The sequence below is a fragment of the Mobula birostris genome, chromosome 11 (assembly GCF_030028105.1).
Source record: "Mobula birostris isolate sMobBir1 chromosome 11, sMobBir1.hap1, whole genome shotgun sequence".
Taxonomy (NCBI): Eukaryota; Metazoa; Chordata; class Chondrichthyes; order Myliobatiformes; family Myliobatidae; genus Mobula; species Mobula birostris.
In genome coordinates this window covers 4,882,387-4,895,348 of record NC_092380.1, presented here as the reverse complement: position 1 = coordinate 4,895,348, position 12,962 = coordinate 4,882,387, and the positions used below count along the sequence as shown (strand labels likewise).

At 46.4% G+C, this 12,962-nt stretch overlaps 1 protein-coding gene across 2 annotated transcripts in view; it reads left to right on the top strand.

Moving 5' to 3' along the window:
• tbc1d17 (TBC1 domain family, member 17) overlaps positions 1–12,956 on the top strand; it is an 83,305-nt gene extending 70,349 nt beyond the window's left edge. For both annotated transcript variants that reach the window (XM_072271520.1, XM_072271521.1), the window contains exons 15-17: positions 5,174–5,290; positions 7,255–7,341; positions 10,796–12,956. In XM_072271520.1, coding sequence (XP_072127621.1) covers positions 5,174–5,290; positions 7,255–7,341; positions 10,796–11,020 — 429 coding nt within the window. In that variant the 3' untranslated portion in view covers positions 11,021–12,956. The remainder of the gene's footprint in view (positions 1–5,173; positions 5,291–7,254; positions 7,342–10,795) is intronic.
• Positions 12,957–12,962: the final 6 nt, after the last annotated feature.

Below are 12,962 nucleotides of genomic sequence, written 5' to 3'. Positions count from 1 at the left end.
CGTTATCTAGACACCCAATTTATGCAGTTCCAATTTTTATTCATAGTCATAGTCATACTTTATTAATCCCGGGGGAAATTGGTTTTCATTACAGTTGCTCCATAAATAATAACTAGTAATAGAACCATAAATAGTTAAATAGTAATATGTAAATTATGCCAGCAAATTATGAAATAAGTCCAGGACCAGCCTATTGGCTCAGGATGTCTGACCCTCCAAGGGAGGAGTTGTAAAGTTTGATGGCCACAGGCAGGAATGACTTCCTATGACGCTCAGTGCTGCATCTCCGTGGGATGAGTCTCTGGCTGAATGTACTCCTGTGCCCACCCAGTACATTATGTAGTGGATGGGAGACATTGACCAAGATGGCATGCAACTTAGACAGCATCCTCTTTTCAGACACCACCGTCAGAGAGTCCAGTTCCATCCCCACAACATCACTGGCCTTACGAATGAGTTTGTTGATTCTGTTGGTGTCTGCTACCCTCAGCCTGCTACCCCAGCACACAGCAGCAAACATGATAGCACTGGCCACCACAGTCTCGTAGAACATCCTCAGAATCGTCCGGCAGATGTTAAAGGACTTCAGTCTCCTCAGGAAATAAAGACAGCTCTGGCCCTTCTTGTAGACAGCCTCAGTGTTCTTTGACCAGTCCAGTTTATTGTCAATTCATATCCCCAGGTATTTGTAATCCTCCACCATGTCCACACTGGCCCCCTGGATGGAAACAGGGGTCCCCAGTACCTTAGCTCTCCTCAGGTCTACCACCAGCTCCTTAGTCTTTTTCACATTAAATTGCAGATAATTCTGCTCACACCATGTGACAAAGTTTCCTACTGTAGCCCCGTACTCAGCCTCATCTCCCTTGCTGATGCATCCAACTATGGCAGAGTCATCCGAAAACTTCTGAAGATGACAAGACTCTGTGCAGTAGTTGAAGTCCGAGGTGTAAATGGTGAAGAGAAAGGGAGACAAGACAGTCCCCTGTGGAGCCCCAGTGCTGCTGATCACTCTGTCGGACACACAGTGTTGCAAGCACACGTACTGTGGTCTGCCAGTCAGGTAATCAAGAATCCATGATACCAGGGAAGCATCCACTTGCATCGCTGCATTCTTTGTAACACTTTCCTTGAGTAAAGTAAATATTGAATGGAATGACCCAAACAATTAAAAATTAGTTTAATTTTGGGCTACCTCGTCACAGGATGAGAACAGTTAACAGTGCAACAGGAAGCCATTCTGTCCGTCGAGTCAGTACTAGCTGCATGTACGAGCATACTTTGCCTTGTCACTCTGTTAACATTGCGCTGAGTATACGCACTTCATTGTCTTCCGTGGCATATTCTCACAATGGGTCCTAAACTGAGCTGATGTGTGTGGGTTGGTTTTATGGTGCCTTTCCCGCCTTGTACGTAGAGTATTCCATTTCTTCATTTCTTCAGTAATGCAGATATGTAAATGTGTATATATTGTCTGTATACTGTATTTAAGGTAGATGCTTCTGTTTTGGAATACGATTGTAACTACTTTGTGGGATGCATTATGTTCTGATTCATGTGTAGTCTTAAGTTAACTTTGTGTGTAATTAAAGATGGTATGTCCTGGTGCCTAATTATCAGGGCTCATCGCTCTCAGAGGGAGAGAGTGAGATCGGGGCTGCCAGGAGTTCACACTGTACAAAGTATGGAGCTGTTATTGTGTTTTCTGGTAGATATCTTTTTGTAAATATTCGTACTTTTCTTTTGTAAGTTTGATTTTTGACGCACCAAATAAACACCCTCGCACTTAAGTGCTGAGCAACTCCAACCATTCTTCCTTTGGTCGTATTCCACTTATCTAACAGCGTCCAAGACAAACAAGCCTGCTGATTGGCATCTCATCAACAGTTTAAATATTCATTCCCTTCCCTGCTGCTGCACAGTGGCTGCTCTGTTTTGTCAGCTACAAAACGCAGCGCTGTTACTCATTTCGTCTACTCTTGGCAGCATCTCTAAGCTTACCATCTCTAGCGACGAGGAAGACAAAAGTGGCACTTGCAGGAGAACATCACAGCCTGCTGTTTTGCTCTGAGTAACCAGCACCCTGAATTCCTGGTCCTCTCTGTATGGAAATAGCCCTGCACTAATCTTTGACGCCACAGTATCGTAGCGGTTAGTGCAGCTCGGGGTGTCAGAGTTCAGCATTCAATTGCAACTCTATCTGTACGTCCTCCCCATAGAATGTGTGGATTTTTTCCTCCAACAACCCAAAGACGTATCAGCTAAGTAGGTTAATTGGTCTTGTAAATTGTCCCGTGATTAGTCTTGGGTTAAATCAGGGGTGGCTGGGAGGCACAGTTTGAAGGGCCGGAAGGGCCTATTCCATGCTGTATCACAATAAATTAATTAATCAATCAATCCTGGAATTCTTAGCACCATGGTTCGTGAGAAGGCAGTTACTGAGCTTTAGTACGTTTCTGTACTCGACACAGAAACAGGCCCTTTGGCCCATCTAATTTGTGCTGATCAAGATGCCTTCCAGACCTAGTCCCACTGGCCTGAATTGGGCCCATATGCCTCCAAATCTTTTGCTGCATCTACCAAGGTACAGTGAAAATATTGTCCTACGTCCTGCTTAAACTGATCAACTCATTGCACAGTGCATGGACTGAAATAAGGTAAAACAATAAGGCTGCACCGTAAGCTACCAAAAAAGCGCAGTGCAGGGAAGCGATAAAGTGCAAGATCGTTAACAGGTAGATTGTGAGACCAAGAGTCCATCTAATCGTACAAGAGGTCCATTCGATAGCCTGGTAACGGTGGGGTAGAAGCTGCCCTCGAGTCTGGTGGTACGTGCTTTCTGGCTTTCGTATCTTCTACCCGGTGGGAGAGGGGAGTAGAGAGGATGACTGGGGTGAGTGGGGTCTTGGATTATGTTGACTGCTTTAATCAGTCAGTGAGAAGTAGAGACAGAGTCCATAGAGGGAAGGCTGAGCTGTGTCCACAATGCTGTGCGGTTTGTTGGCGGTCAAGTGTAGATCAGTTGCCACACCAAGCTGTTATGCGTTCAGAAAGAATGTTTTCTATGGTGCATTGATAAAAATTGAAGAATTGTAGGAGCATGCTGAATTTCTTTAGCCTCCAGAGGAATTAGAGATGTTGGTGAGCCATGACATCAGAGCGGGCTATTGGTGATGTCAACACTTGAAGTTTTCAACACCTTTCCTGTCCATGTCGCTGTCAAAATGTCTTCTCAACATCGTAATTATAACCACTTCTAACACTTTGGTGTTCTGCCAAAGGGTTTCAGCCCGAAACATCGACTGTACTTATTTCCATAGGTGCTGCCTGGCCTGCTGAGTTCCTCCAGCATCTTGTGTGTGCTGCTCGGATGCCCAGCATCTGCAGATTTTCTCTAGTTTGTACCTTGCCTCACACTTTCTCTGGCAGCTCATTCCCTACAACCGCAACCCTCTGAGTGGGAAACCTCTACCTCTCACACCCCTTTAAATCTTCCTCCTCTACCTCTCACACCCCTTTAAATCTTCCTCCTCTACCTCTCACCCTTTAAATCTTCCTGCTCTACCTCTCACCCTTTAAATCTTCCTGCTCTACCTCTCACCCTTTAAATCTTCCTCCTCTACCTCTCACACCCCTTTAAATCTTCCTCCTCTACCTGTCACACCCCTCTAAATCTTCTTCCTCTACCCTTTAAATCTTCCTCCTCTACCTGTCACACCCCTCTAAATCTTCTTCCTCTAACCTTTAAATCTTCCTCCTCTACCTGTCACACCCCTTTAAATCTTCCTCCTCTACCTCTACCCTTTAAATCTTCCTTCTCTACCTGTCACACCCCTTTAAATCTTCCTCCTCTACCTCTCACACCCCTTTAAATCTTCCTCCTGTCACCCTAACTAACCAGGAAAAGGAAACTCTCACCATGCACTGTATCTGTACCCCTCCTGATTTTATACGGACTGGGCTGGATGCAGTGGACGTGGCCCAGTCCATCACGGGTAAAGTCCACCCCACCGGTGAGTACCTGTAAACGGGAGCGCTGTTGCAGGAAAGAAGCAGCCATCATCAGGGATCCCCACCATCCAGGCCATGCTCTCTTCTCCTTGCTGCCATCAGGAAGAAGGCACAGGAGCCACAGGGCCCACGTCACCGAGTTCAGGAACAGTTACTACCCCTCAACCATCAGGCTCTTAAACCAGAGAGAACAACTTCACTCAACTTCACTTGCCCCATCACTGAACTGTTCCCCCAACCTATGGACTCACTTTCAAGGACTCTTCATCTCACTTTCTCTATTTATGCTTATTTTGTTTTCTATTTCTCATTTTGAATTTGCAGAGTTTGTTTTTTGTTGCACATTGGTTGTTTGTCCATCCTGTTAGGCGCAGTCTTTCAATGATTCTATTGTGCTTCTTGTATTTACTGTGAATGCCCACAAGAAAATGAATCTCAGGGTTGTATATCGTGATGTATATGCACTTTCATAATGAATTTATTTTGAACTTTAAACGTTTTATACCTCTGAGGTCACCCCTCTGCATCCTCAGCTCTAGATGACTCTCCAGCAGCCTCTCAGACTCAGCCAGGGATGGGCAAGAAATGCTGGCCTTTCAAGCAGTGCCAAGATCTTGAAAATTACCTTTTTTTAAATTATTTTTTGAAAAGTGTTTGATGCACCAATGTAAGGAGTCAGCTGGGCGCCGTGACAACACAGCGGTTTGCACAACGCTGTTACAGCTCATGTCATCGGAGGTCAGAGTTCAATTCTGACGTCATCTGTAAGGAATCTATACGTCCTCCCCGTAGAATGTGTGGGATTTCTCTGGGTGCTCCGGTTTCCTCCCGCAGTCCAAAGACGTACCAGTCAGTAGGCTAATTGGTCGGTGTAAATTGGCCTGTCATTAGGCTAGGGTTAAAACTGGGTTGCTGGGAGGCACAGCTCAAAGGGCCGGAAGGGCAAATCCGTGCTGTATCTCAATAGATGGATAAGACCAAAGGGCATGGACTACATCAGGAAATGTTGCTACGTAGTGTGGTTTATCTCATCACAAACCAGAGCATAATCCTGGTTCCAGTTCTTCGCAGTTGCCAGTACCATGATTGGTTGTATTGAATTTGCTTTGCAGTTCTCATGTGGTACTGATCAGCTGAGCTCTTCTTCTTCCCCTCCTGCCAGGTACAATGGACAGGCCATCCATGCCCTAACTTCCACCTGCTGGTGTGCTGTGCTATCCTGGACTCTGAGCGAGATGCACTGATGAACCCCAACTACGGCTTCAATGAGATACTCAAGGTAATCACTCAGAAGTGTTTGTAAATGTGAATTTTCTGCTTTTTTTTTCCCCTTTAAGCTGATAAGAGGCACATACTACCTTCATGTTATAGAGTCATAGAAAAGTCCATGCCAAACCATTTAAACTGCCTGCTCCCATCGACCTGCACCAGGACCATAGCCCTCCATACCTCTCCTATTCATATACCTATCCAAACTTCTCTTAAATGTTGAAATCGAGCTCGCATGCACCACTTGTACTGGCAGCTCATTCTCATGACCCTCTGAGTAAAGAAGTTTCCTGTCATGCTCCCCTTAAACTTTTCACTTTTCACCTTTCACCTTAACCCATGACCTCTAGTTGTAGTCCCACCAATCCTCAGTGGAAAAAGCCTGCTTGCATTACTCTATCTATATCCCTCTATCAAATCTCCTCTCAATCTTCTACGCTCCAAGGAATAAAGTCCTAAACTATTCAATCTTTCCTTATAACTCAGGTCCTCCCGACCTGGCAACGTCCTTGTATATTTTCTCTGAACTCTTATTTACATCTCTCCTGACCAAAACTGCACACAATACTCCAAATTGGCCCTCACCAACATCTTATACAATTTCAACATAACATCCCATCTCCTGTACCCAGTACTTTGATCTGTGCCAAAAGCTTCCTTTACAACCTTATCAGCTCTTTGCTTCATTTCACTTTCAAACAAGTGCCAGGAATATGGAACCTAAAATGACTATAGACTCAGTGGCCCCTTTATTAGGTACACCTCATTAATGCAAATATCCAATCAGCCAATCATGTAGCAGCAACTCAATGCACAAAAGCATGCAGACATGGTCAAGAGGTTCAGTTGTTAGTCAGACCAAACATCAGAATGGGGAAGAAATATGATCCAAGTGATTTTGACCATGGAAGAGTTGTTGGTGTCAGATGGGGTGGTTTGAGTATCTCAGAAATTGCTCATCTCTTGGTATTTTCACACACAATTGTCTCTAGAGTTTACAGAGAATGGTGTGAAAAACAAAAAAAAACGTCCAGTGAGAGGCAGTTCTGTGGGAGAAAACACCTTGTTAATGAGAGAGGTCAGAGGAGAATGGTCAGACTGGTTCAAGCTGACAGGAAGGAGGCAGTAACTCAAATAACCATGCGTTACAACAGTGGTGTGCAGAAGAGTTTCTCTGAATGCACAACACGTCCAAACTTGACCTGGATGGGCTACAGCAGCAGGAGATCGTAAACATGCACTCAGTGTCCACTTTATTATGTAAAGGAAGTACCTCATGAAGTGTCCACTAAGTGACCCATTCCTGGATCTCACCATCGTGGGGTTTTTAGAGTACCTGAGAATTGCTGTCACCTACTCCGCATCAGCTACACCAGCACTCCGGTATGAGTTGATAGTTTTCAGCAACACACACAAAATGCTGGAGGAACTCAGCAAGTCAGGCATCATCTATGGAGGGGGAATAAACAGTCGATGTTCCAGGCGGAGACCCTTCATCAGGACGGGAACGGAACCGGGAAGAAGCCAGAGCAAGAAGTTGGGAAGAGAGGGAGTACAAGCTGAAAGGTGATAGGTTAGGCCAGATGGGGGATGGGTGGGAGGGGTAAATGTTGTAAAAAGCCAGGATGTGATAGGTGGAATAGACCTATCACAGACTGAAGAAGAAGGAATCTGATAGAAGAGGACAGTGGGTCATGGGAGAAAGGGAAGGAGGAGGGAGGTGATGAGCACTTCAGGAGAACAAAAAATGGGGAATGGAGAAAGAGGAGAGGGGGAAAAATTACTGGAATTCAGCGAAGAACCCTGATACTCTACATCAGCTACACCAGCCCTCCAGTTTGGGTTCATGATCTGCTGCTGGAGCCCTCCGCTTCCAGACTCAGCATGCTGTGCCTTCAGAGGTCTTCCACGTCCACAGAACCGCTTGTATTTATAATAGTGCTGGATCTCTGAGTCCCTCTTTCTCTCCTGCAGCACATCAATGAGCTGACCATGAGACTGAACATGGAAGACATCCTGTGCAGGGCGGAAGCGATATACCAGCAGTTGGCTGCCTGTCCGGTGAGTTTGGCCAGAAGCAACAACCGCAGTAATGTGTCACCGTACTTCACAGCTTTGTAAGGAAGGTGAATCTGTCTGGGATAGGGACTGAGTTCCAATGGCAGATGGAATACAGTGTGGGGAAGCACTTTGGGCCTTTCCTGGTTGGCTGCAGGTGACTAGTGATGTTCCTCAGGGCTTGGTGTTGGTCCATTACTTTCCAGTATATATGTTAATGACTTGAATGATGGGATGGATGGCATTTTGGCCACGTTTGTGTGTGATACAAAGACCATATAGGAGCAAAACTAGGCCTTTTGGCCCATCAAGTCTGCTCTACCATTTCTCATGGCTGATCCAATTTTCCTCTCAGCCCCAAACTCCTGCCTTCTCCCTGTATCCCTTCATGCTCAGACCAATCAAGAATCTATCAACCTCTGCCTTAAATATGCATAAAGACTTGGGCCTTCACAGCTGCCTGTGGCAACGAATTCCACAGATTCGCCACTCTCTGGCTAAAGGAATTCCTTCTCATCTCTGTTCTAAAAGGATCCCCCTATATTTTGAGGCTGTGTCCTCTGGTCTTAGACTCTCCCACCTTAGGAAACATCCTCTCCACATGCACTCTATCAAGGCCTTTCACCATTCGATAGGTTTCAATGAGATCACCCCTCATTCTTCTGAATTCCAGTGAATACAGGCCCAGAGCCATCAAACGTTCTTTATATAACAAGCCATTCAATTCTGGAATCATTTTTGTGAACCTCCTTTGAACCCTTGCCAGTTTTTGCACATCCTTTCTAAGATAAGAGGCCCAAACCTGCTCACAATACTCGAAGAGAGGCCTTATCAGTGTTTTACAAAGTTTTAAAGATAGGTGGAAGGGCTTTTACTGTTGGGCGGTTGGGAGCCTGTAGAAAGACTTGGACAGATTAGGAGAACGGGGAAGAAGTGGTAGGTGGAATACAGTGCCGGGAAGTGTACGGTCATGCACTTTGGTAGAAGGAATAAAAGCATCGACTGTCTTCTAAATAGGGAGCAAATGCAGAAATCGGAGGTGCAAAGGGGGTCTTAGTGCAAAGATTGAGTCGACAGTGAGGAAGGCAAGTGCAGTGTTAGCATTCAATGTTAGAATATAAAAGGATGTAATGCTGGGGCTTAATAAGGAATTGGTCAGACCATATTTGGAGTATTGTGAGCAGTTTATCTAAGAAAGGATGTGGTGGCATTGGAGAGGGTCCAGAGGAGTTTTACAAGGATAATCTCAGGAATGAGAAGGTTATCCTACGAGGAGTGTTTGATAACTCTGGGACTGTACATACTGGAGTTTAGAAGAATGGTGGCGGGGTGGAATCTCATTGAAACACACCAAATATTGAAAGGCTTAGATAGAGTGGATGTGCATCTAGGGCTAGAGGGCACAGTCTTGTAGATGGAAGTCCCTTTAGAACAGAGGCAAAGAGGAATTTCTTCAGCCAGAGGGTACTGAATCTGTGGAATTCATTGCCACAGACGGCTGTGGAGGCCAAATCATTGGGTATATTTAGAGGGGTGGGTTATTGTTTCTTGATTACTAAGGGTGTCAATAGCGACAGGAGAAGCAGGTGATGGATGGTTGTATGAGCAGCGAGCACTGGCGCCAAGCAGACAATCTCTTGAGAGTATTGATAATGGCTGGGGTCATCTGTTTTTTGAAGCCACTGCCTAGAAGAAGGCAATGGCAAACCACTTCTGTAAAAAAATTTGCCAAGAACATTAGTGGTCAAGGTCAAGATCGTGATCGCCTGCGTCATATGACATGGCACATGATGATGGTAATGATGAAGCTGAGATACTGTGGTAAAATTTAGTGTATTATCCAGACCGATCATGCAAAGCATAAGTAAACTGAGGTAGTCAGAAGCAAGCAATGCTGAATATGGTGCTGTGGTTGCAGAGACACAAGAGGTACTGCAGATGCTGGGGATCTAGAGCAAAACACACAATGTGCTGGAGGAGCTCAGCAGGTCAGGCAGCAGCTGTGAGTGGGAATAAACAGTTAATGTTTTGGTTTGAGACCCCTCATTGGGACTGGACAGGTTACAGATGTAGTGCAGTGTAGATAAATTTGGAGAGGTAGATTTGGAGATAAAGTATTAACCTTCAGTACACAGGAGGTCCAATCAATAGTCTGATAACAGCAGGACAGAACCTATCCTTGAGTCTGGTGTTATGTGCTTCCAGTCTTTTGCATCTTCTGTTGATGGGAAGGGGGAGAAAAGAGAATGTCTGAGGGGGGTGGGGCCTTTTGATTATTTTGGTAGCTTTACTGAGGCAGTGGGAAATGTAGACAAAGTCCATGTAGGGGAGGCTGGTTTGTGTGACCTGTTGTGAAAGGTTGAATAGGTTAGTTCTTTATTACCTAGAGCACAGGAGAATGAGGGACGGTTTGAGGGAGGTGCACAAAATTATGAGGGGTATAAATAGGGTAAATATAAGCAGGCTTTTTCCACTGAGGTTGGGTGGGAGTAGAGTAAAGGTCATGGGTTAAGGATGAAAGGTGAAATGTTTAAGGGGAACATGAGGGGAAACTTCTTCACTCAGAAGGTGGTGAGAGGGTGGAACGAGCTGCCAGCACAAGTGGTGGATGTGCGTTCAATTTCAACATTTAAGAGAAGTTTGTGTAAGTACATGGATGGGAAGGTTATGGAGGGCGATGGTCCAGGTGTAGGTTGATGCGTTTCAGCTGAGTAATAATTTGCCATGGACTAGATGGGCTGAAGGGCCTGTTTCTGTGCTGTCGTACATGACTGGGCTATCTATACTTTCACAACTCTCATGCAGATTGAGAGGTTAATTGGCTGATGAAAATTGCCCCTAGTGGTGGGCAGGTAATATATCAGGAAATTTGATGGAAATGTGGTTTAGAGTCTTGAATGTCTGAATGACCCAGAGAGCAATGTTGGCTGGAGTCAGGGCGTTGTGCATTGGCTCTTGGTAGGGTCACCCATGCCAGACAGGTCAAAGGGTAGAGGCCAGACTAAGAGTAGTCCACCGATCCTCCGGGTTCGGGGGTTCAGCTCAGGACTAACAACCCTGATCGGAAACAGCGATGAAGAATCCTTCTACATCTGGCTGGCTAACGACAGACAGCGATGGAGGACCTTCATCGGTGCCGTAAACTACAGCGGCATAGCCGGCTGGAAGTAAGTAAGTGTAACGATGGCTTGACGGACTTGAGTGAACAAGTGATGTCTGTGCCGGTGACTAACCACTTTGGTGGTGGGAGGGATGACAAGCAGAGGAGACTGCCCAGTAGGAGGAGACTGAGGACAGAGGATGCAGAGTGGGGGAGTAGAAACAGTTGGTGTGTCGCGGGGAGTGTGGGGAAATCAGCCGGTGGGGGTGGTGGGTCAGTAGAAGGCATGCTGGAAGGTTGAGAGCAGAGGGCAAGGTGTTGCCCACAGAACTAATGGCTTTCTTTCCTCTTGAACAGCAGCTGCAGCGGAGCGTGCAGCAGATCCTGGGTCTGGCGGAGGCCTGCACCCCTACGCCCAGCTCGCGCTCAGGGTCCAGTACAGGAAGCTCGCCCGAGGCGCTATCCCCCAGCCAGATGCACGAGTCGGAGCTGACAGACAGCGCCTCGCACAGCCTTCCCGACAGCAGCATCGAGATCCTACATACTGACGACGGGAACTTGGAGTCTACTCACAGCCCATAGGTGCCAGGGAGACCCTGCCAACCCCTTCCCAACAGAAAGCCTTGAGCCCTCAACCAAGACACTCGCACGTTTTCAGCAAAGCCCATGAGCAAGACGTTTACCTACACAGCTTTGAAAATGAGACCAACTTCATGCAATTAGTCCCGTGACATGGACAATTATCCCTCCCCTCACTAACTTAGCTTTGCACCGGTGAATTGTACCGTAACGTGTGATGTTTATCCTGAATCCTGTAGGAGGCATTGCGAACCAGTTACTCTGTTTAGATAATTAAGTGTCCTTTCACAAGGGAACAGTGCTTCTCTCTCCAGAGGCTGTTTTTCCGGATAGTTTTATGAATTACACAGCAGGTCAAGCAGCATCTATAGGGTGAAAATTTCCCCCCACTTCCTTTATTCCCTCCCTGACCAGTCTATTACTTCCCCCTGGGTCCCCTCCTCCTTCCCTTTCTCCCATGGTCCACTCTCCTCTCCTATCAGATTATTTCTTTTCCAGCCCTTGACCTTTCCCACCTGCCTGGCTTCACCTATCACCTTCTAGCTAGCCTCCTTCCCCTCCCTCCACCTTTTTATTCTGGCATCTTCCCCCTTCCTTCTCAGTCTTGATGAAGGACCTCGGCCCGATACATCTTTTCCATAGATGCTGCCTGATGCTCCTCCAGCATTTCGTGTGTGTTGCTTTGAGGGTGATAAAGAGTTAATTTCTCTTTTTTTATATATATAGAGATACATACCCTTCTGGCCCAACGAGACCGTGCCTCCCAAATACACCAATGTGACCAATTAACCTACTATCCCATACGCCTTTGGACTGTGGGAGGAAATGGGAGCACCCGGAGGAAACCCACGCGGTCACGGGGAGAACGTACAAACTCCTTACAGACAGTGGTGGGAGTTGAACCCACATATTGGCATGTAATAGTGTTACACTAACTGCCACTGTCTGCGGGAGTGTGCGCTCCGGGCACGTGGGTTTCACCCACAATCCAAAGACGTATGGGTTAGTAGGTTAATTGGTTACACGGGTGTAATTGGGTGACGCGGGGCTCACTGGGCCTCGAGCCTGTTACTCCCCTGTATCTCTAAATAAACAGATTAACCTTGCAGGCTGATGATCTATCGAAAAGACTCGAAGTTGCAGTAGAGGGGAGAGAATAGGAAAGAACCAAAGGTCAGTGATACGATGGAGACCAAGAGAGACTGAATGAGACCGTAATGACGTCAGCTAAAGGACAAAGGCAAGGGTGAGGAACTAACAGAAGGTACATAACACAATAGGTGTGATGATGCTTTTGCCACTGTGCATCTGAACAGTGGGAGGAAACCCACGCAGATACTGGGAGAGTACATGCAGACAGGGCTGGTTAACGTAACACTGCTACAGCCCCAGCATTACCATTCTCTGTCTGCTGGAATCACCACCAATTACGTCGTTCAAACTTACTTGTGTCTTTCCTTTCTCTGCTTAATATCCCAGCTCAGCTGAAACTTCAGCCTGAATCTTTATCTGTTTTTTTTTTTGTTACCCCTTCACAGATGAACAGCTGAAATCTCCCACCATTTTTATTTTGCTTTAGTTTCAGAAGTTAGCACCTTGCATTAGGGTTTTCTCTCTCCGCCAAGGGAGCACTGGTTCCCTGCCTCTCCCCCTGCAGTACTACAGCCAAGCTCCCATGGAGTTATTTTAATTCTATGATCACTACATGATAGCAAACATTCACCATGCTGATGGTGTGCGCCCCAGCTCTGCACCTTGCTGGGTGCTGCCCCTGCTTTCTCCGATTCTCTCTTCCCACAAGCACTGAACTTTTCCAGCATGCTTTGTTTGATTTGACAAAAGGTAATCTCTTCTCAGTGGCCACCCTCACCTTCACACCCTCTCCCCTGCCCCCTCCACCTACTTCTCTCCCCCTCGGCCAGCTAATCAGTACATTTTGCATGGT